Source organism: Scomber scombrus, chromosome 8 (genome assembly GCF_963691925.1).
Source record: "Scomber scombrus chromosome 8, fScoSco1.1, whole genome shotgun sequence".
In the NCBI taxonomy this organism is placed as follows: Eukaryota; Metazoa; Chordata; class Actinopteri; order Scombriformes; family Scombridae; genus Scomber; species Scomber scombrus.
In genome coordinates, this window is record NC_084977.1 from 17,575,595 (window position 1) to 17,599,879 (window position 24,285).

The 24,285-nt window shown below is 39.8% G+C and overlaps 1 protein-coding gene across 1 annotated transcript in view; it reads right to left on the reverse strand.

Annotated features, from left to right (window-relative positions):
* Positions 1-15,391, reverse strand: part of adgrl2a (adhesion G protein-coupled receptor L2a) — a 75,704-nt gene extending 60,313 nt beyond the window's left edge. The window contains exon 1 of the mRNA XM_062423782.1: positions 15,313-15,391. Coding sequence (XP_062279766.1) covers positions 15,313-15,388 — 76 coding nt within the window. The 5' untranslated portion in view covers positions 15,389-15,391. The remainder of the gene's footprint in view (positions 1-15,312) is intronic.
* Between the last annotated feature and the right edge of the window lie 8,894 nt (positions 15,392-24,285).

The window sequence follows — 24,285 nt, forward strand, 5'->3', positions numbered from 1 at the left end:
AAGCAAGACATAACCATGATAAAACATATGGGCACATGTATTAATGACATACAGTAAATGTACAGTATACTCAGCCAAAATGCAAACTCCATAACAGCCGCATGTTTAATGAAGGCAACCAGCTTGAGTGTCTCAATGACAAAGAAATGATTCCACTATTGCTTGGTGCTGATTATGCAGCATAAATGACAGAGCAACTATTCTGCTTTTCATCAGGGCTATCTTGCATCCAGTAAATGGTTTTCATATTAAAATGACCCTTTGTAACTTGAGTTACACATGCTTCCAGAGTAAGTCCAGGGGCAAAGCAGAGGCTGATCAAAAGCCCTATTCAGCCAGTTACGCTGCCATCATTGTGGCTAGAGCACAAAAGGTCTCCAGATTATTTTGATGTGAAACCAGATAATTTTTCTGTCTAGAGCCAATGAGAAGTGTGACGGGGACGCTCCTGATGCTTGTCGTCTACCGTTAACGCAGCCCTTTGATTTCCCTCGCTGTTCCTATGAGAGCTAAACAGCTGCTTGTAAATGAGCTAGCATCTCTGCTTGGTTTGCCATTATTCTGCACTCCCGAGCCGACAAGGTCGGTTGCTGGGGGGATTTGGGGTGAAAGAAAAGTGTGGCCTATAGCATTAGCTTGGAGCCACAGGAAACACAGCTTGAGTCCTCCAGGTTCTGCCACCCCATCCCTTCCCCCTCCTCTCTATGGTACAAGCAAAGGAAGTCTGTGAAGGAAAAGAAACCTTTAAGTCAAGACTCTTCCCACAGTGCTGATTCTATAATCCAGAGATATCCTTTACAACAGCATGTATTCTTAAGAAGTCAGGTCCACACAGGGGAGGAGAAGAAAGAAAATATTGCATATATCCTGCAAACAGCAGGGTATGTGGTAGACTGCTGACTCTGTGTAGCCATTGTAAAAAGAATTACACTACTGGTTTGACAGATATTAACATTCTTTTGAATTACTTCACATTAACTTTAACTCCAGACTGTGTTTCTATTTTTTCCGCTTTGTGTGCTGAGAGCTGATGTCATGTTTGGGCATGGCCAACAGCATACAACAGTCACTTACGTGGAGGTATTTTGTAATTCTGCCCATAACATCTGTAGATTATTAAGCTCTTGGACAACCAATGCTGAAACTATGACTTATGTGGCACAGATTGGACTAACATGAAATCTTAGCTCACATTTATATTGGAGATGATCAGTGAGAGCCCCAAGTTATTCTGCAAGGGAAAAACCATTGATTTTTTCTGTTCTTATTTCATCCATCCATCAGCACAATGCACAGTGCCTGACTGGGGGAAAAAACAGGAATGTGCATGTATCCATAGTTGTCTTGCTTAAAACTCATTTAAAATGTCAAACAGGTATGAAGCCATTAAAAAAAAAGAAATATTAAAATAAGTAAATCCCGTATGATAATATGCAGAGCTGAAATGTTTGGAATACTGGTTACTGTTGGGTCTTTGAAACCTACTTGCACAGAAAGGGGGAGACAGACACGGAGAAGGATATTTGGAGAAGAAGAGGAGGCAAAGAGCAGCAGGGGAATGAGCATTCCAACCTCATTTGTATTCTCCACCATCCAATTCACTCCAGTTCATTTACATCTCCGCTACTTCCATAGCAACAGCAGGGGGGCTATCAGGAGCATCTTTGATATAGGTACATGACTCTGAAAAGGATCTTGTCATTTCTCTCTGAATAGACACTATGAAAAAGTCTTAGATTTTTTCCCTCTTTTGGTATTACGGTAGCCTTCTTTAAACAGAAATGTACCCTGACTTTTTATATTTACTCTATTCCTCATCTCCAACTAGCACTTGTAGACACGTAAGCCTACAGGAAATATCATCATAGCGCAAAAAATATCTCTGATGATCTAACACATTATGTTTTTTTTTCTGTTTTCAGACAAAGGGAAAGCTAAGACTGGTATCTAAGAACACTTCATGGATTATTTCTGTTATATCCCAGATGAATATGAACAGATAAAAGGCATCAAGTTTTGCCATTAGACAAAATGAAAATGCACTGCACCAGCAGGAAAACACAGCCTCATCAAATTCCATGTACACTTGTATGTAAATCAACCTTTAGGCCTAATTAAGCTCTATGGGGCTCATCAAGGTCATAAATCCCCTTTTTTCATAATGCATTATTGACTTCACATCATCTGCACATGTCGGCTGACTGCACTCGCACAAGCACACAATGTCATCTCACTGTCTAATATCGGATAGCCCTGGGGCCAAGTGGTGTGTGTGTGTGTGTTTCTATGTGTGTGTCTGTGTGTGAGAGAAGGGGTGAGTGTTTTTAGGTCACACAAAAAAGCAAGGACATCTTGTAATAAAATGGCTGCATGACCATGAAACAGTAAATGTTGTCCCTTGGTCCTTAACAAATGATCAATGGTAGATTTGAGCCTTAAGTTACAATACATTTCAAGATAGTCAAACACAGGTCAAGGGTTTTTGCTCATTTTCTTGCTCATGACACTTCAGGTGAATTTAAGTCAAATTTAAAAATTCAGTAAGTGCAAGTTTTTCTAACCTACTCTTAATCAGTATTGTGTGAATGATGTTGCTATCTTGAGTTTTAAATGTGCAAATTGAAAGTGACCCGGCTGCTTTTTTTGTAGTCGTTTTGTTTGATTAGTAGTGGACAAAATGCAACCTCCAGGGCTGAAAAATGAAGCCAATACAGAAGTTTCTCAAATGGCCACTTGAAGCTAGCTCCAAAAGTGAGTCAAACTCCATGGACCCACATGTTAAAATGTTTTTTTTAAAACTTTACAGTAGAAATAAAAATGTTTACAGCCTGGTGCAAAAAATAGTTTTGGTCTCTACAGCTAATTTCCCCATTTGTGATAACTGTACAGGGAATGGATTTTTTTAAGACATACTCCTTTAAATTTTATTGAAGCTTAAAGGTAGCATAACCATTGTGTAACCCCAGATTCACAGAGTATAGGTGTGGCTGTAGCTGTTGAAATTCAGTGTGTTTACAGGTCATTATAATTCATTGTAACATTTTGGTTGCCTACAAAAGTCATTTTCAATTTTGGTTGTACTAAAGACCCTCTAAGGAGTCTAATTTTGACTTTTTTTCTGGGTGAGTGCAATTTGTTTTAATGGTTTGAATCAAGCATTAGCATTAATATTATCACGCGTAACCATAGACTGTAAAAGTGCAGTGCTAACCAAGCCAGCAGCTAATTTCTAGCATTAGATTCAGCTCCACCCTCTACTACAAATGTGTTCACTTCTGGCTCCAAAAATTGAAGATGGCAAAGGTCAAATACAAATTTGAGGCTTTAAAACAGGAGTCCACAAACTAATGGGTGACGTCGTGGTGGTTGTGTCCATTACTTTCTATAGTCTGTGGTCATGGATTAATTCTACTAGTCATTCTCTAAGAGAATTGATATTGGGCTGTTCCTGCTAAGTTATGGTGCCTTTTAGTGAGAGCAAACTCTTTGTTCCTCATTACTGATCAGTGACAATATTTCAGATGATATTAAATGATTCAGAGTTTAAACATAATAAGGACCTGGGTCATATTTTTCGCATAAGACCTTTCCAACTTGATTTGCTATGTGTTTGTCAGCTCTTGCCCTTGTATATATCATTTCCAAAGTTTCCATTACAAATGATGAAAAAAATGGACTCACATTCACTGGGTAGCCCAGACTTCCTTCTCTGCTCCAATGAAGCGTTTGATGCTCCTCGATTCAATAAGGAAGCATTTCCCAATGGGTCACCAGTGGTAGTACACACAAATGAGAAGGGTCCATCTGCTTGGTTTTCATTCCCAAAGTGCACTTCCTCAAGCAGTCCACAGCAGTGGTTCCTTTTCTTGAGACTAGGCTCTCATGTGTATGCATTTGTGCCACATTATTCAGCTAGCGCTGCAACTGACCCCCACCTGGCATTTAAATTCCCTGACCAACCGGGTAGTCATGCCCTCATGACACGACTGCTGCTCCATCTGAATTCTTTATGTAGCTCTTATTCAGACTAGACTGCAGTCTTGTCACCTTCCCGGTTAGGCAGATTGTTATGTGACACAATGCTATTTTACTGATATGCTGGCCTCCTGTATTTCTTGACTGGACTTACTCAAGGTTGTGCATAATTTTGTCCACCTACAAACTACTTAGCTGCAAAATAATGTAACACAATAGAAACAATAATATGTATGTATTTATTATTTGTGGGAATTATTTTTTTTAATAAAGGTGACTTTTTTTTCATGCAGTTGAAGGTTTCCATCTCATAACAGTTTAAGAGAAAATGGGCCAAGCTAAAATTGAATTGTATTCTCGTTTCAATTCATCAAGGAATTATTGGCTACTATTCATTACAATCCAGAGGCTGAATATTATCTTGATGACCTTCCATCTCAAATGTATTTTCCCTCCAGTGGACTGATGGTTATAATGTCTAAAATAAGGTTCCTCACAACATCTCTTTTTTTTTTCTTTTAAAAATGTTTAGATTTGGGTTAACCTCGTTTGAATCAAGTCCACAGACTAAGCCTAGTTCCTAACATTCTCACTCCTCCATCTGTTTCCAGCCCTCACACTGTCACAGCAGGGGCACTTTGAAGTTCTCATTTAAGGATTTATCAGATGTCTCTCATGCTTATCGGCCTTAATTATTGCTTGTTGGCTATTTAAAATAATTTGGCTTGTAGGAGGGGTGTGTGTGATGGAAATTAGGGTACTAGAGCAACTATTAAGCGAGAGGCAATGATCCAGCTGAGCTGAGTCAGTACCCCGTTTTAAACAGAGATCACGCAATATTGCCGTAAAGACGACCCTTCATTATACCGGCTTTGTGTTTTTTTACACTGAACCAAACAAAGGCGGCATAATGCCGCCCCTGTGTGCAATTTTAGATAGCATGCCAGTGTTCCAGTATCAGAGGCATGATGTGTAACACAACAGTGTCGGCATCTAGTGTGTGTAATCCCGCCATACTGGCTGTCTCTTTTATACAGACACTGATTCATCAATGTGACTACCTCCACTGTCAGCTTAATAGCAGAACAACAATTCCCCCCGTCCCCCCACTCCATGTTTGTACGCTTTATACAGAACAGCGAGATGGAAGAGCAGCAAAAAATTCCCGCCTTGAACGAGCTGTATAAAAGGGGCTAGTATTACAAAAGATGTCCTGTAGGAGGGGTTGATTCCAAATGACTCATTTCATATGACATTGATTTGCAATCTGTCTTTAATTTCTTCAGCCCATAATTTACTTGATAATGGGACTTAAGAGCACTGGCCCAAGCCCTTGACATACAGCTTCACTCAGAGGTCTTAATGACTCACAAGGTCAAAAGCTGAGTCACATGGGGTCAAGTTGTAGTGAACTGCCAAAGAACAAATGGCCTGGGTTGAAGTATGTTATGTTTGTCAGCGAGTAAACCAACATTTTATGACTTTTTCCCTCTAAATGATGACAATTAGCTTAAACGTCATTATTGACTGACAGCATATTTTAGTGGTCTCCCTTCGGTCAAGCAGGTCTTTACTATGAAGAAAGGGTTATAAGAACTTTGACCAAAAGAGGAAAATACTGAATGTACCAGTGAAACTCTATAAGTTAACAAGCTTCATAAATGGGCACTCAGAGTTCTTCCAACAGGCCCTGGTTCTAAATCCTTTATATTTATGGGCGTAGTTTCACCACCCCTCGTTTACAGGAGCCTCTTCAGGATTTATAGCTGCTCTAAATCAGGACTGAGAGCAAGAAGACAACGAGGATTCCACTAAGGGCAAGCAGGAATATCTTGCATTTGAGTCTTGAGAGTGAACTGTAAAATCTGTGAAATCATAAGTCTTTAGATATATTATGTTCTCTTAAGATAATGTGCCATTGCATGTTCTGCAATCAGTTTTCATTGCATGACATCCAAACCACAACCACAATTCCTGTGATTCAGTGAACATGCCTTTCAACAGCATCTTCACAATGAAAACATGATTACATACCTCTTGAACACCTGCAGATTGTTGTTGTTTACATTATGTATTTCAGCTGACACGCAATGGAAAACTTAGTCATGAATCAATGGTTTCATAAATAGCAGTTCTCATAAGACCACTTCAAATCAGAATGTGCAGAGGAACTAAATTTCACACATTGAAAAATACATGTAATTCACTGTGTGAAGAAAAACTGCACATCATGCACTGTTACAGTTTATTTATAACAGTTGGCATCAGTCTCTAACTCACTCAGGACTATATACAGTAGACAACAAGTGAATATTGCAATGCTGCACTCCATGTGACCCAAACACTGAGTCTAATCACGTTAAATTCCAGAGTATTACAGTAGCAAACAGGAAACAAAGCTACATTTGCCCTTTGACCAGCAGAGCTGGTTCATTTGTCTGGCACGAGGTGTACAAGCTGGTTCCTGTTTGAAATACCATCTACACTGGATAATCAAAAACATTCTCCTCATCCGCCCCTTCCAGACAGCACTTCATCAGCAGTCTTTGCGTGAGGTCTGTCTGCAATCCTTGATGTCCACTACACAGGCTCCAGCAACATAAAAATATTAAAGAACTAAAGAACCTGTGCTATTTCTGTTATCATAGGGTAGCTTTAGGTATTTCCTACATGCTTTTTTGCTACATACACCAGAACCTTTAACATCAGTTCCTGCAGACAACCCAAGTTAAAGCTAGATCTCTATTTCATCACAACAAATAACAAATATAGAACACTGAAGAAAACAAAAACACAACTTTTAAAATGGAGGCATATCTCTGACAAATTGAAGCCTGCTTATACAAAGATGCCCAAATACTGTTAGTCACATCTGCCATGGCCCGATCAGAGGCAACCAACAAAAGCACTAAACAACAAATGTGCCATGAATAATAGGTCTTTGGTTATAGACCACTGCACTGCAGATTGATAAGTCATATTTGTTTTTTCCATGTCTGGGACTCAGAGAGGAGACTCGATGTGTTATCAGAACATGTTTTGTAGATTGTTTGAGATATAGTTGTTAGGGACCCACATGGTTCTACCTGGGCAAGAACAAAGTAAGACAAAGCATGACGGTAAAATAAAAGGCAGATAGGGACATGTGGGTAGATGACTAATCTTGAGTGCCTGAGGTTCCACCCACCAAGGACCTCATGAGACCTGTGTGAGTGCCCATTATCCACAAAGATCAGCACCGAGAATGATGGGAGAAGGTAGGTTTCACACTAAGTCTGAAGCTCTGTCACGCTGAACCACTCTCCTAGACAAGTCAGAAACCCAATTAAGGACCATGTTAGAGGTTGAGGAACACACTCCTGTTGTTTTGTGTGAGACTTCTGCAAGACTTGTGATCAAATTAAACAAACATGGACAAAAAGAAAAAAGATTTGCTTAGATTTAAAAAGGAAAAAACTGAAATAAGTGAGAAATTAAGTGAGAAATAGCTTTATAAAAGAACATTTTCAGTATCTCTGTCACAACTGACACATGAAGGACAGCAACTGGATTTAAAACAAGGCATTGTGTCTCCCGTCAGAACTGCCGCATCAGGGTCACGGCTGAGTTCTTGGCATCAGTTATCGACGGCGACAGCAAACAACAAACTAATGATGCTTCCCAAGGTTATTTCTGCATAAATAACCATTAAGAAAAATGCTGATACAGCAGCCCAAACCAACAGACACCTAACACAAGCCACTAGAATGGCGTTAAAAACCCTTGGCAAGGGCAGAGAGTAAATAATTCTAAGTTTCATACATTTTGGGTAAGTGGAACATCTTTTAACTGTCTTAGTCGCCAGGTGAAGGGAGGGTCTGTGTTTGGGTGGGAGGGAGGAGGGTGGCAAGATGTCAGAGCTCCGCCATGCTCTTGCATGACAAACACCAACCTGGAGCCGGCTGTGACAAAGCCCTAATCCAGAAAATCCCTCCTTCCTTTGCTGAAAATCCTAATGAGGATTTGAAGTGCTCGGCAGGGAGGAGACCCAGGGGCTGTGGTTATACCTTGCCACTGCTTGCTCTCCCAGTCATTGTCTCCTTATCTCCTTATTGGCCAAGCCTGGCTGGCGATGAAAGAGACATGACAGCGTGGTGGGCCTTCGTACACAGGCCCCACGCCTGCCTGGCTCCATGGGAAGCCAGATTCCGCAGTCTGCTGCAAACAACCAGGATGACATCAAGCAGAAGGAGGAAAGACAAAACCAACAGAAGTTGTTTACTAAAGACACACGGGACAAAGGGCAAATTCACCTCCTTAGCCGTAACTGTTTAAGTCCTGTTTCCAATTTGAAATACGTTGGAATTGGTTCATAAGCATTTCAGAAAATAATTATCTAAGAAATGTTTTTTTGTTTCAATTAACACATTAGCTATGGGCCAGCATTTTCAAAGCCTTAAATACCAAATTAAGTGGTCAGGGAACAGGAGGGTGGTGACACAGTGGGGTACTTTTTTTTTTCAACAGACTCAAACTATAGGACAAATTAGTACTTCAAAAGACCAGGCCTACTGCCCATTGTTCCACGAATGCTTACTTCACAGATAGTATTTAGTTGTTTTTTTCTTCTTTTTTTTCTTTGTAAGCTAACATGCACAAACGAGTCTGTGGAGAAGGAGGCCCCAGGTGGAGAGAATGAAAAGCAGATTACCTGTACAGAAGCAGTAAAGTACATAGTACCAGAGACATTATCTGGATTTTTACTTAACCTAATTCTATTATACATTTAAATACATTTCAAAATCTTCTTATAACAACAATCAGCCTATCACTATCAGCATTATCAGAAATAAAAATAGCCGAATGACTGACCATCTTTATGAGGTTATATAAATATGCTTTCATGGTTTCAGAGCAAATAGGTGGTGCCATAGCACTGGGAGATGCTGGATCCTGTTCTTGCAGGTTCTGGCTCACATTAAGCCAAGGGCTTTTACTTCCAGTAATTACATTTCAGAACACCATGATTGTCTATTTCACTCAATTCACTTTGAGATTAAGACTTAAAGTCTGTCCCCTTTTCCTGTCATGTGATACAAAAAGATGACTTTCAAAGGTGCCCTTCTTTGTTGTCCTTGAGAAATTTCAAGTACTTTTTACATTTCAAGCTTTGCCAAGAAACAGGAGCATGGTGTCAGGGTTTATGGAGGGGAAAGATACTGTCAGTGTCAAGCTTGTTCACACAAGTTCTGCCACTGAAACAGCTTTTACATCATGGCACACTCTTTATGTACCCTTCACCTCACAGACATAAGCAGCAAAGGTCTCATAGTAATGGAATGACAACATGCAATCTACATAAAAACAACTGTTAAATCATTGTTCTATAAAATCCCTATGACCTACTTCACATTGCCTCTATTATGCCTCTACAAATTATATTTTATTCATTCGAAGTTTGTGCACCATAATGCTACAAATGCCATATCTAAAAAAATCTTAGAACGATCTACTGTGTCAATACAGTGATGTTATTCATTACCTGGTCATGTTCGCTTGAAAAAAAAAAGTTGCTCATATTAACAGGAGATGCATGACCAGAGAAATAATATGTTTCTGATATTATCAGAGAAATGTAACCGACACATTTTCTCCTGAAATGTTCTTGGCACTCATGTTGCAAACATTGCCATCTTTACCTTGACACAGAATCCTTTCTCTGCTCTCTAATTCTGCCTCACTGTAATTCTATCAATCTTTGGAAAAGCCTTTGAAGAGAGTGCATGGCTGAGCTAGTGGTGAATTGTTATTCTGTCACTGATACAGACAAATCCTTTCAACCCCATCAGACTTGACTAAATTATTTTGGAAGACATGTGAGCCAATTTAATCATGTGTTGGGAGGGGAAACCATCACTGATTTTTTTACATTTTGCATAAAACATTATTACCTCATAAGTAACACCTCAGTTCTGCTAAGTTGCTATGGCGACATTAGCAGAGGACACCAGTAGGACAAAGGAAATAAACCTGCTGCTTCAAAGAAGATCACTATTAATGCCAGAGAACAAACTTGTTTTGATGCAAAACAATATCAAAGCAGGTCAAAGTGAAGCATAAAAAATCAAAATGGTAGACACAGCTGTCTGTAACTTGGTCATCTGACATAAAAATGACTAAATACATAATATTGTGTTGAATGTAAAATACAACTTTTACTGAAAAATATTTATCGACTAGCAAAACTGGTCAATATGAAAAAATCCAATATTACACTATTTCTTAATGACAACAACAATATTGAGGAAATAATTTAACTATTAGTTGCTACATTATGAAAGTTAAGGAGGGACTCAAGCAATTCTGTAATTTACTTTTATGGATTTGGATATTTTTAAAGAATTGTCAAATATGATGCAACAGAGGCTGGGATATTCTGTCTTTTAGTTCCAAGAATCTTCAAAAACATTTGTATCCTCCCCTCCCACAATGCACCTCTATTGTGTCTTTTGTTAGACCCTTTGTGCCCAGTGAATGCCCATGCCTATCAAAATCCACACCCCAGTTTGTAACAAGAAAAATTATTCCCAATCCCAACCCTAAATAACCCTGATGGGCTATTCGGTTTCTTTTGTTTGTTTGTTTGTTTTATTTTAGAAAGCTCCCTCCAGAGCCACAGAGGACATCTACATTCATATAAGTTCACTTTTACATAATTTGTAAAAGTTAAATGTAATGAGTCTTTAAGACTGGGAAAAATTCTATATCATGATGAAAAAAGTCCCAAATTATATTTAGTTTCATAGCATTATGTTCATATTGATATTGATATTGATATTGATATCAAATACTGTATCTGTGTCACATTAAGGCCCTTCTTGGCTTTTTATAGGATTACAGGCAGGCTGAGCACTGGCAAATACATGTTCCAAGATATTCAAACACTAAAGGGAATAAAACTACTGGTAATATAAGAAAACAATTATCATAGTTATATCAGTTGGATCATGACTAACTGTAAACAATACTGCACTGAAAGAAGCTATTCTATAGATGGACAAAAAAACCCACAAACGATACCCTTCATAGATTTTTTGCACTGATGTTAACAACATACAGCAGATAATAACATGGTTAATTCCATATCATTAGGTTGATAATCTCCAGGCCTGAGGGTTCGTTTGATATGTGTAACACTATGCCATATATAGATATAACATAATTAAAATAATAAGACACATGATTTTCAAAAAATAATGTCACTGATTAGGCTGCTGGGGTTGTAGATGCATATAAGCAAATTGTCAGGGATAAGATATGAAGAAAATAAGCAAAATGGGAGATGAAAGTCTTGGAATGACATATAGACACGAGTCCAACTTATGCAGCCAAATGTGGAGGATGAGTTTTATGTAGAAGGAGGTCAGAGAAAAACAAAGTCCCTGACAGCTAAAGTATCAATCTTGGATGTTTCTACTGCAGAAGCCAAAACAACGAGGTGAAAAAAAACATACTTTAAACTATTTACAGCATTCCACTAACCCATTTAATTCAATTATAAAAATGCATTAAAAAGATATTAGAGGTAGACGCAGTTTAATGAAGCATGTTTACTTGGGGATATTGTTTGTAATGAACTGTTTCTGGGCTGATCTCTGCAGCTGAGATGAGAAATAGAAAGGAGGTGAGGAGTGTGTGTGTGTGTGTGTGTGTGGGGGGGGGGGGGGGGGGGGTGAATGAGAAATGTCATCAATAAATGCCCTTATTCTTTTTATTGCATTTACCCCTCTTTCTCTCAATTAAAAATAGGCATTTCCCTATATACTATGGATTGTCATGTGTCACGTCCAGTCCACCTTCAAGGAGATTCATATTGTCTGAAGTTTCACTCTATCACGTCTCCTTTGCGAATAATACACCTAACAGTAAAACACCAAACACCGCTACTTGGGTTCTACTGAGTGCAGGGTGAAACCAGAGGCACTACAACCAGGTGCAGAACCTCTAGGATAGCGACTATCTTTCTAGGCCTTGAAATTGCAAACTCTTATCCACACATGCAGTTTATAAAATGACATGCCAACATATATGAAATACATGTGATTGTGTTTCTGTGATTTTATGTGTTTGCTAAATCCACTGAAGTCCAAAAAGACCACACACTGCTCATATTTCATACCTCTTATATGAAAGTTAAAATCAAAGCCAGATGATGTATAAGAAACACATGATATCATATAGCTGTGTCACTATGCCTTTGCTACAGTATAAATGAGGCATCTTGAGAAATAATTAGCTTACAAACTTGAATCTATAATCAGAGATTATTGAGTTCTTTAAAAAATCAATAAAGAAGGTACAGTTGGCTAGAGCTTCAACAGTTGGCACCAATAAGCCAAATCTGTAATGGCTCTTCTGATATATTGCACTGAAAAGACGCCAATTTTGGTTTATTCTAAATCCAATAATCAAACATCTGAAGTAATGCACCACTATTCTTGTGATTAAACACTAATAAGTACAGGATACAGTTCATGAGATGTAGTTTGGATGCATAACGCTTGTCATTATGATACAGCTGAGAGTGATTTCATCAAAACTAAATGCACTATGATTAAAACACATTCAAGCTTTATTTTTTTTTCAAGGTGTGAAATCTGTGTATGCCTGCCATGAGACAGAAAATTTCAGTGAGGAATTTACAAATGGATCCAGCTCCAATGCCACTGGGAACAACTCGCGCTTTCAAGCAGAAAATCTCAGACAAATCACAATTTACCAACTAATGAAACCACTCAAGTTTATCCCCCATCCGCCTGTGCCCACTGTCCTCAGAGCTGCATTACTTACACAAGCACTGTGCTTGCACACAGTGGAGCAGCTTTGGCTTAAGTCACTGTTTTCACATGCCATTGTAGTAGCTGTTTGCCCCCATCCACCAACTCAACGTCAGTATGTAACATCATGCACACCATCATAGCTCAACTCCGGACTCCACACCCAAGAACCCTCATCACAATCTCAGGTGACTTCAACTAACATCCCTACCCAACTTCCCAACTTCCAGTATGTGAGCTTTCCAACCAGAGAGGAGAGGACCCTGGATTTGCTGTATGATAATATGAAGGAAGCATACAGCTCCTCTTCCCTCCCCCCTCTGGGTAAGTCAGACCACAACAATGTGGACCTCAACCCCTGCAATGTGCCTCTGGTGAAACATCAGCCTACAACCACAAGGACAGTGAGGTGATGGATGGAGGAGGCCTGTAAGACACTTAAGAGCTGTTTGGAGGTGACAGACTGGCAGAAACTCTGTAAGCTGCATTAGGACTTTGATGGACTTACGGAGTGCATTACAGACTACATTCTTTGTGTCAACTTCTAAAAGAATAAGCCATGGGTAACAGAGGGCATCAAAGCCATCCTCAATGCAAAGAGGGCTTTTAAAACTGGCAATAAGGAGGACGTGAGGACAATCAAGGGAGACCTGAAAGTGAATATCAGGAAGGCTCCCAATCCTCCAGGGAGGGTTCTACTCACCCCTCCTCTGGCTCCCAGACTAACTGCCCTCTCCAACCTGATGATTCCACCTGGCTGACCATGTAAGAAGATGGTTGATGAGACTCCACTCAAGCAAGGCTGCAGGCCCTGGTGGTGTAAGATCCTGGGTTCTCAAAGCCTGTGACCCCCAGCTATGTGGAGTGCTTCACCGTATCTTCAACATAAGCCTTCAAAGGTTTCCCATGCTGAGGAAGATGTCCTGCCTCATTCCTGTACCAAAGATGCCGCATCCCAGTGGCAGGACTACCGACCGGTCGCACTGACCTCCCACATCATGATGACAGCCCCAAATAGTAGTTGAGGATACAATCATTTACCTATAAAATTGTGCCTACCTCTGAGCACTGTAAGAGCCATGCTTTTTTGACATCTGAATTGGACTGTTGACAAACTCACCAGTAGACCACAGGTAGTGCACTTGCACCACTGGGGCTCCACAGGGGACAGTCCTGTCTCCCTTTGTCTTCACCCTCTACAACACAGAAAACCAAGTCCTGCCATCCTCAGAAGTTCTCTGATGACTCTGCTATTAGATGTATCAGCGAGGGTGAGGAGGCTAAGTACAGGGCTGTGGTGGCACTTTGTCATGTGGTGTGAGCAGAATCATTTGTAGCTCAACGTGGCAAAGATAAAGGAGCTTGTTGTGGATCTGAGGAGGGCCAAGACACTGGTGACCCCTATTTCCATACAGGGCATAAGTGTAGACATTTTGGAGGACTACAAGTACCCAGGAGTGTATATCAACAATAAACTAGACTGAGCTGAGAACAATGAAGGCCTGTACAAGAAGGACCAGAGCCATCTCTAGTTTCTGAAGGGGCTGAGGTCCTTCTGTTTATATAACTTCCGGTAAGGCATATCCTTGACAAAATGGTAGGGGCATAGATTTTTTTTTAGCTGCCATTCTCACAGCTGTTTAAGCAACTACCGAGCATTGTAAAAAAAATCCCAGACTTTGATAGGTGTAGATCTCTGATTGTCTGGTATAAAAAGACTGGAGGGTAGCAGTCTCCAGACAGACTGGAGGATCAACAGAGCTAGTGACATTGCGGGGGTGGAGCTGAACTCTCTGGTGGCAGTGTCAGAAAGGAGAATGATGTCCAAGTTACATGTCATCTTGTCTCCCACCCACTCCATGACGTGCTGGTCAGGAGTACATTCAGTGTAAGACTCATTACACCAAGACGCACCACAGAGCAACACTGGAAATCATTCCTGCCTGTGGACATCAAACTTTTCAACTCCTCCCTCACAGTGTCAGACATTCTGAGTCAATAGACTGGTCCTTGAACTTATTTTAGCTCTGTAAGCAGCTTCATAACCCCATAATTTATAATTGATATTTACAACTGTGCAATACTGACTTAACAGTACAATTATTTTGTGCAATAATTCAGCTGTGCAATACTCTGATGTATGTATATTTTGTATAATTTAAATTATTCTGCTTTTTAACACATTTATAGATCCTATTTATCACCCTTATTTGTGACACTTGTTATATATTGTTGTATAGTGCACATATTCTACACATTTCTTATTTTTCTTATTTTCTATTTTTCTTATAATTTCTCTTCTAGAATGTTAGCAACTGTAACATGACCCAATGAAGGTATTTCTGATTCTGATTCATTGCCCATATCATATTTCTAAACACTAGACAATAGCAAAAACATATTTTTCTGGCACCGACTGCCTTTGAGCCTGAAGCAATGCTCATCGAAAAGGTGCTATAAAAAATACTAGTATGAAAACAGAACAGTATGTGTTTAGAGAAATAAAGACATATGTACTTACCCTGTGTGGAGTGTACTTGAGCTAGTGTGATGATAAACCAGCAGAAGGTGTGTAGTTTCCACAGGGAGCATGCCATGGTGCCAGGTGTCGATGGTCTGTGGCAGGTTTGTGTTGTGACTAAAAGGTTCTGATTAAAAGAGTCCAAGCCAACTGGTCTCAAAGATGCTCATCATTGATCCTCTCACCTGTGGAGCAGACCAAGAGAGATTTTCAGTTCAAGGATGAAATTTATTCCACGTGCAGCCTCTGTCCCTGTGTTCACAGAGGAATTCACCCTGTCACACTCTTATCACAAGGCACTTGATGCTGCATATACATTCCACTGCAGAAATGTGACAAACCTTAAGCTGTGAAATGCTACAAACCCACGCAAGCCACCAAACTAAGCCCAGAAGGTCAATAATCCTGAGAAGGAAAAACCCTTAATGGCAACTAAATGCTGACCATCTCACTGGCAAGGAGGGGGAATGGGGTGGGACAAGCTGTCATCAAATAGATAAGGCACGCCCTGTCCATCTCCTTGTGACCCACGGGAAAGTGATGCTAACCTTATCACTACTGTATCACATTATATTTGCTGTGCCTTTTGCAAAGAGACATCTTTTCAGCATTTTAAATCTGTAACTGAAATTATCTAACATTTTACTGTCCCACAGCACAAAGGAGCATATCATAGGGACTTGAAAGTGATGTTGATTCATAGCTGTAACTCAGTGATTTCCATGTGCTGCGTCATTTTAGAAGTTATCTTTTTGTGAAACAAAAATTACCCACACAATGAAAACTCTAACTGTAAATTGTTAAACTCCATGTGTAACATCCATGTGACGGAAATGTTAAATTAACTGACATTAACATTAAATGCTTAAATTATCCATGGTAATAGCTTGGTGAACATTAGCCAGAAGGCCTGCCATCCTGCTACAGTATTATTGTTTTGCATTAGCTTGGTTGTTGTCTGACTAATCAGTAATCAGAACAGTTTCATAATGGAGGTGGATGTACATCAAACACCAGAATTTAGTACAGAAAAGACTGTATGTAACCATTTTTTTTAAGTAGCTCATTTAGATTTACTTGAGTGCATTTTAAATTAGCTACTTGATAGTGTTTCCCAAGAAATATCTGCTACTTCTAACATTTTATTTTTGCTTTAGGGAGTAGAGCAAGTAGTGAAGGAGTAACAGTACTTCTGTTTGACTGATATTTTCTTTCAACCCCCGCGCCCCAGCCAAACAAACAAAGAAATTCTACCAAGCAAATGGTCACTTCTCTCTGTTGTGACTGACCACAAACTTATCTCTCCAACCACTTCCCTCCCTTTCCTTTCCCTTACATCTCTTCAAACCAGAATTCCTCTCTCCCCACCTCATCCATACCTGTCCCACTAGTACTAGTCTATTTAAATGTTTGTTTTTGCTCTCTTTCGTTACAAAAACAAATGGCCTCCTCCCTGTCATAGATACAATTCTGGAGCTGTGTAGGGTGAAACCTAATGCCTACCTGCGCGCCCAGGCATGCGTTTCACACTACTAACGGCTCCCTTTTGTCTGCGTGTTTACACTGCTGGGCTAAGCTCAGTCCTCTCTCTCCCATGAACCATTAGCACATTCACCATGGGATATGGCATCACTCAGGCAACAAGGCACATAGGACCCCATTAGAAACTGTTTTTTTTTTCTCTTCTTTTTAGCTGATTCAAAAACAACATTCCATTTTTTTCAGTGTTTACAGCCTGCAATTGTTTGTTAAGATTCAAGGGACAGAATGTTCTCCATCATATTTGCAGCTAACAAGAGAGCACAACTGAAAAGACGGTGAAGAATTCTGTTTGTCATGTACAGTCTGCTGCTCGGCTGTCGGCTCGCTGCTCCTCACTGGAGAATATCCACGGCCTGAAGAGTCTTTGATCTATTTTGTCTGAGTTCTCAGACAGTGTAATAATTCATCACTGAGAAAACATGCGGAGCGCACACATTAGCCAACAAAGTTATAATTAAGCCTGCCATAATCAGCTCATCTAGTATGACATTATGCCTCACCTGAGACCTCTAATTTTAGAGCCATTTAAAAGAGGTTAACAGGAGCACAGTAGACACAGCCACAGTGTATTTAGTTTCAATGGAATAATATGCAGCAGTGAGACTTAACAAATGAAAGTTGATCACAGAGCCCAAAGATACTGGATTCCAACAAAACCTTAACCCTTGTTTTTTAGCTGATCAGTGCACAAGGCACCAATTAAATTATCAAGCTAGTGCCTCTGTATAATCAGCCTATATGCCCAAGGTTCATACAGTGTAACAAGGCCTTAAGCAGATTGTCTCCACAGTAAAGCTGTACAGCGAGCATATAGGCTTAGGGATTCACGCACACAAAGCCGTAGCTCTTATGGTTTTGTTCACTTAGTGAGACAGATACTAGTACTACTCCTATACTAATACTTAAATCACACACCCATTTGAAGTAATGATAATTCTATTCAATCATTATGTTATACACAAACTAATTAACAGTGAATTTCAGATGACAGTTTGATCATGGTTCACAATAACACAATTTCTCTGATAATAATAAAGTGAGCTTACATGTTTCATTGCTACATTAATGTAAGGAAGGATGTGTAGTAGCTTATAGGCCAACAGAAAAGAGAAATATGATTTCTTTGGTGTTAATTGTTTTTAACATCACATTTTACAGAGCAGACTCACACACCCACTTTCACTTGAGGTGTTAGTTGCAACATTAAGTTTGTTTCACTCAAAAAAGTATGCACTATTGCATACATGCAATGTACAGTTTCAAAGACTGATGATGTGCCTACTCGGCTTACGACCTTGACAAGAGTATAATAACCTGGTTAAGTTGTTTATATGATAGTTGCAATAATTGGTGTATTGCCTTACTCAGGTTATAATCGAATGAACTGAGTGCATGCAAACACACTGATTGTCCCTTCACAGTTGAGATTAAATGCTATGGATTAAGTGATCTACCTAAAACATGTTTAAATCTAAGTCTGTCAAATTATATTGCCACCTTTACCCCAAAACTATTAAGTCTAGGTAATTTATTCCTAATTTTTCATTCAGTCTGTATGTTGCAGTGAAATTAATATCAAATACCTGAGCACCATATTAATAACTTTTAGACCAGGTTAAATGTATGACTCTTGGTGGCTGTGTGTGCTTGTGTTTACATATGTAAACAAACTATTATAAGTCTCAGCCTGTGATAACAGTGTTGTATCAATATGATTATTCCTGCTTCCCTGTCATCATTGCTTGGTGTTAGAAAGAGGCTGCATGCTCAACAGACCTCTCGTGTCAGAATGTGAAGACAAAGACAAGATGCCTTTTTTGCCTCCAAGGCAGTCGAGACCCCCTGCCATGAGAAATGCAGAATGTAGATCCCCAGTATATGGGGATGGATGTTCTGTAAATCGATGATAACAGTCCTATACTTTAATATATTTTGTTTCATGCTGTGAGTGTTTAACATGCTGAGACACCAAAGGCACAAGCTGGGGGGAGACTGCTTCACTGCCGTTCTCCTCATTAGATGTGCTGAGGTCTCCCCTCTCAGCTGGAGGCTTCTTTTCTCTCTCTGCCTTATAACAGAGAAACTGCCGGTGATCATACCTTGCCTGTTTTCTTAAATATCCCTCCACTCAGATGTAATCTCACAACAGGTTTTAGCATCTACAACAATGTGTGCTGGAGTTTGGAGCATGCATGCGGGACGGACAGATGATGAAGAGTATCATCACCCATACAGCTTTTTCTAATTCACAAGACAAATGATCAAGGCGATATTGTATGATTGTTAAGCACAGATTGCTAAAATGTCAACAGGCGTCACACGGTTTGGGCTAAATATGAAGTCATTGCAGACAGATGTTTAAGTACTCTGAGAAATAGAGAAGCCACAGGGGCTTTGGCCCAGAGGCTTTAAACATATGCATACTTGATATATTTGCAGTAAAACAGAATGCTTTATAACCGACAACTGAGTTACAAAATTGTGAGTTGCAGGAGCTCAGTTGGTCCTCTTAGAACAAAAAAATAAAAGGCTCCGTAACTGGGAGGAAGGGGGTTATTAGAAGGGAGGAGAGGGGGGCTGATTGAAAAGGGCAGTTTGAAATTTGAATGGAGCGGGGGTCTGAAAACAAGAGGCAGATGTGAAAGAATGCTTGGCTTCTTTTAGACAAAGCTTCTGGTTGTCCCTCTCTGGCTGTTAGAGGGCCACAGGAGAATAGAAGAAGAGTTGGGCTTTTCTATAAAATGAGGTCTGGGAGAATAGGAGGGGGGTAAGCAGAATAAAAAACCTGAGTAGGGGAGGGGGACCAAGTTACAATAAAAGATTGACAGCTTGCAAGTCTTGCTTGACCCTTGAATTCGCCCCTGAGCTTTCAACAAACTTCAAGAAAGAGATGGGATGTTAATTGTCACGGAACATCACAGGGATGCAAAGGAAGGGAAACATGGGACTGGAGATTCACTGAAATGTAAATCAGAACCAACAGACCACCACATGTTGAATGAGGGGGGGACACATTTGGTTTCTATTGAGTTTTTCCCAACAGCGTCCTCATACATGAATTCATACATACTATAAGACTTCTCTTATCTCTGTTTCTCGTATCCACTTTGAAGGAAAATCTGAAATACCTGGGGACAGAGAGCTCAGTCACAGAACACTCATCCACAGCAGTGGAGGAAATATATGCCGAAAATAGATTGTGTTCCTGCTTTGACACTGCTGAAGATGTACAATTTGCAAGCGTAAATCAGAAAATTCGCACTCTAGAGGGAAGAGATTGGCCTGGTGATCGGATGAGTCTGGAGCCTCACTGTGTCAGATATGGGGCAGGGACGAATCAGGAACTGACCCCTCTGCTGAGGGAATGATTGAGAGCAGCACAGGGCCAGAGGAGCTGAATGACACCCAACCAAACACTGTGTGACTGCTGGTGCCCCCGAATGCAGGCCCTGACCCTGACAGGAGCTCAGCCAGTGAAATACCAGGTCAAACATGCACGCTGCGCAACAGGACAGCCTGACTACTATGGGGCTGAGGGTGGGGTGATGTAGGAGGTACGGGGGCAGAAGGGGGAGTGGTGGGGGGAGAAGGAAAACAAAGCAAAGCATGAGAGTTTTTCTGGTTGAGATGTTTTCTGTTTAAGCTGTTATAACATTTTATGAGAATGCAAAAACATGATCTTGCAAAGTTCAAACTTACTAGATGATTCCAGAGATGACTAATTAGGAGAGTTATTCCACTGGAACTTTTCAGATCTGTAATTATACTGTACTAAATGTTCACAGTTACTTATATTTTATAGGTATTATCCAACTCATTTCATCATCTGAAAGTACATGAAACAACTGCTTTTGAATCTGCTGAGCATAATATTTGTATTAAATGAATCATTATCCGAGCCACACTAGCATAGAAAATAACATAGCATGCAAGAGCCAAAGCATGTGACATAAGCAGTGCTTGTCATGCTCATTGCTCTTAGTGTTTGTACAATTCATCATTTTTATGAGCCACTCAATTAATCGATTAGAGTACTCCCCACTGGTCAGGACATATGGCTACTAAATAAAGCAATCATGGGCCAAACCCTGTAACAATCCCACTCATCAATACATTATTGAGACAAAAACAGCAGCACTGTCAAAAAATAATTCTTTACGTGGGGACAAAAATCTATTCCAGGTTTTAAATGTGAGAAAGCCACATTTATCAGTGAATATTCCCTCATTTTAAAATGTCCATATATGTTTTTATGAGTCTCCTGTGTTATTTTTCAACTGTATCCCTAGGCGCTGAGTGCTACATTGACCTCTGCCTGAATATATATTAAATCCATAGCCTCATAATCACTTTAGCAATGCAACAAAAATCCTATTAGTGCTGAAAGATACCTACACCTGTCTGTCGACATGGATTATAGCAAGATGATTTGCCACGGTAACAAAGTTTTAATACAGGTTCCATACATTTTTAGTTGTAATTTTGATATTTTACTGGGAAGTGAAGTGGATTATCTCGAATGAAATTTCAAAATGTCATTTCCACTTGCTGATAGCACAAAACTATTCCTTTCAGGTCTGTTGAGATAAGAATGATTCAGCCAGGGCCGTTAAACGGTGTCTTTGCCAAATGTTCCTCCGCTTAGGAATTAATAGGCTGACATTAATACAGCAAGATAAATAGGAAGGTCAGGAATGGGAGCCCTGCCATTATATGGGCATCTCATGGTGATAGTAACTGCCAATCAAGTCCAATAAGTCCTTGACACGGGAAGATTCACCTTGGAATACACACAGAGTACATGCAATATGTAGTGCATACTCCCCTGTCCGGAAACCCAATCCAATTAGCATGTCCAAATAAATACTTTGCAGTGTTGTTGCTCAGAAAGTACATTAGAACAGCATAAAGAAACAGTTGCTGTGTGATCCAGTTTGCCATGGCTAAATTAGGCAAAACAAATCGGGGATTATACAAACTGAACACGGCAGTTGGCCATGAGACTCTCACGAGCTCATCTTCTCAATTTCAGCATGAGGACATCATTGTTACATTCATGCAAAAATAATACAATGTAGTATAGCTAAGCATTAGTCAAGCAGCGGGGAAAAAAACACGAATACATGTACTTTCCCCAGCCACACAAAACTACCGGGTGCAAGGTGAAAAGTCATTCAAGTAGGCGTGCTTGAAATTGAACTTTGTAGAGCAAATAAAGAGTAAAGGCCAGACATTTCCTTGTTGTGGTCACATTGACTTTGATTGATTTTTATTTATCTTTGTATCACCACTAATCTAACGGCATGTCTGTTTGCAGAAAAGGCGCCAAGCTTTTTTGATGCAGAAGGCCTGGTTTTACAACATGACAATAATGTGCTGTAGCTGTATTTACTTGGATATGCACCAGTAAGCAGCTATTGTGACCCCCACCTCCACCACCCCCCAATCCCCCCCAACCCCTTTCAAAATGAGCAGCTGAATGGTTAAAAAATCTTTCTATTAAGGACCTCAACATCAATAATGCACTGTGATCGTGAGGCGTTATTAAACAGGATGATTAATTTTTAAGGTAGTGGGCAGCAACACAAAACATAGGTAGCTGAGAAGATGACTTGTAAGAGACACATTTAAAATGGAAGCGGAGCAAGTGGGAAAATAAGCCACTTAATCATCTAAGAAATGAGAAACAAAAAAGAGAAATTGCACAATCATCTTTGGGACTAAAAAAGAGAGAGAGGGCCGGGGCTGTTATAACTCCACCTTGAATGGAAGATGTGTCATTAAGTAAATCTTAAGCTTACACTGAATGTAAAATCTTGATACTGTGTCTTAGTCCTTTTTGAGAATCTGAATTTCAATTGTCTAAAAGCTCCAAAATCCTTTCTCCTTTGATTGCTTTGCTTGTTGGGCTACATCTCTTCCTTTGCAACTGGCATATTCAACAATGGCTTAATAATAGCTTTTACCTGGATTCACCTCATCACTGCACTTAAGCATTCATAATATATTTTTCTTTCAGTGTTTATTCAAGACAGTATCATTCAAGACACTCTGTCTTTGAATGTTCCTAAAATTACTCACAAAATTCTAAAAATGCACAGGCTTGGAAAACGAGCGCATCTGTTGTGTTTCTAGAATGGTGGATATTTTCATTTTTTGAAGGGTGCTAATTCTTTCAGATTAGAGGCATTGTGCATCATGTGGCGAACCTTGGCTCACTCTCTAATTGAGGCTTTTAACCTTTCTGTGGCTCAGGGGAAGGACAAACACAGCCAAAATAAGGGACACCACATAATCTCAGTCGTCACTAAAATAGAAAACAGTGCAAGGACCTTACCCTTACAGCAAAGGCAATTGTACACAAATTGTAGATCATCCTAGCACATTTCTATAACAGCACTGCTGCATCTATTTTCAATCTAAAGAATGGCATGAATGCTTTGTCAGGCAGGGGAAGTGGCATATGTCAACCTAAAACAAGGTATAGCACTGTGTCTCGTCAGGAAGCTCAGACAAAAGAAGTGGGTGTAGCCTTTCGTGAATGCAATCACTTGTCAGTCCTAAATCTTCTCTCAGTACTGCCCTGACAGGTAATGGTGCTTGTTAAACCTGATGAAGGTATATTAGCCTTTTTTTTCAAAGACAGAAAAATTCTAAAAGGCATTTAGCTGCTCCTCAGAAATGAATTCTTTACACGCTCGGCTGCACAATAACATGAAACATATTCTCAACCAAAAATGAAAAAAAGGGGAAAATGGTAGTAGAAGAAAAAAAGAAAAGAAAAAAACAGCTAGCATCTAATTCCGCATTTATATACAGCAACATGACAGAATAGAGTAATTTAAGTTGCTTTGAATTTTCCGGGTGTATCATTAGGTTTCCTTGTGCAGTTTCAGTGTCACCTCTCCTTGCCCTCTCCCCACCCTCAGCTATGAAAGAGAGAGGACAGTTTTGGGGCTGAGCCTTCTCCTCAGTGTTCATTAGCATAACATCAGCACAGTGTAAGGGATTGTGATGCAAACAAGCTGAGATTGGGTCATTCCATCCCCCAATTTTAATATAACTAAGGTGCCACAGGATCTCACTCCTGTCTGCTCACTGGATGGATGATCCTATTCAGATCAACCTATTTTGGACTAAAAAAGCCGATTTTGTAAGCATGATAAAAGTTGCAACATCAGTTTGGATGAGAGAGATGACATCAAGCAAACACTTGGCTTACATTCACTGAATAACAGGGGTGTTGCTGTACTTTGCTTTTTCTCCAATCTGAACATATGGCATGTCACTGTAAAAAAAAAAATGTTAAAGACAGTAAAATATAATGTTCAGCATCTTATTTCAAAAATATACCCCACTCCCAACATAATTCAGGCTTGATATGATTTTTAAAAAATTATGTAAATGGCTCCGTGGCTTATGTTATCGTCC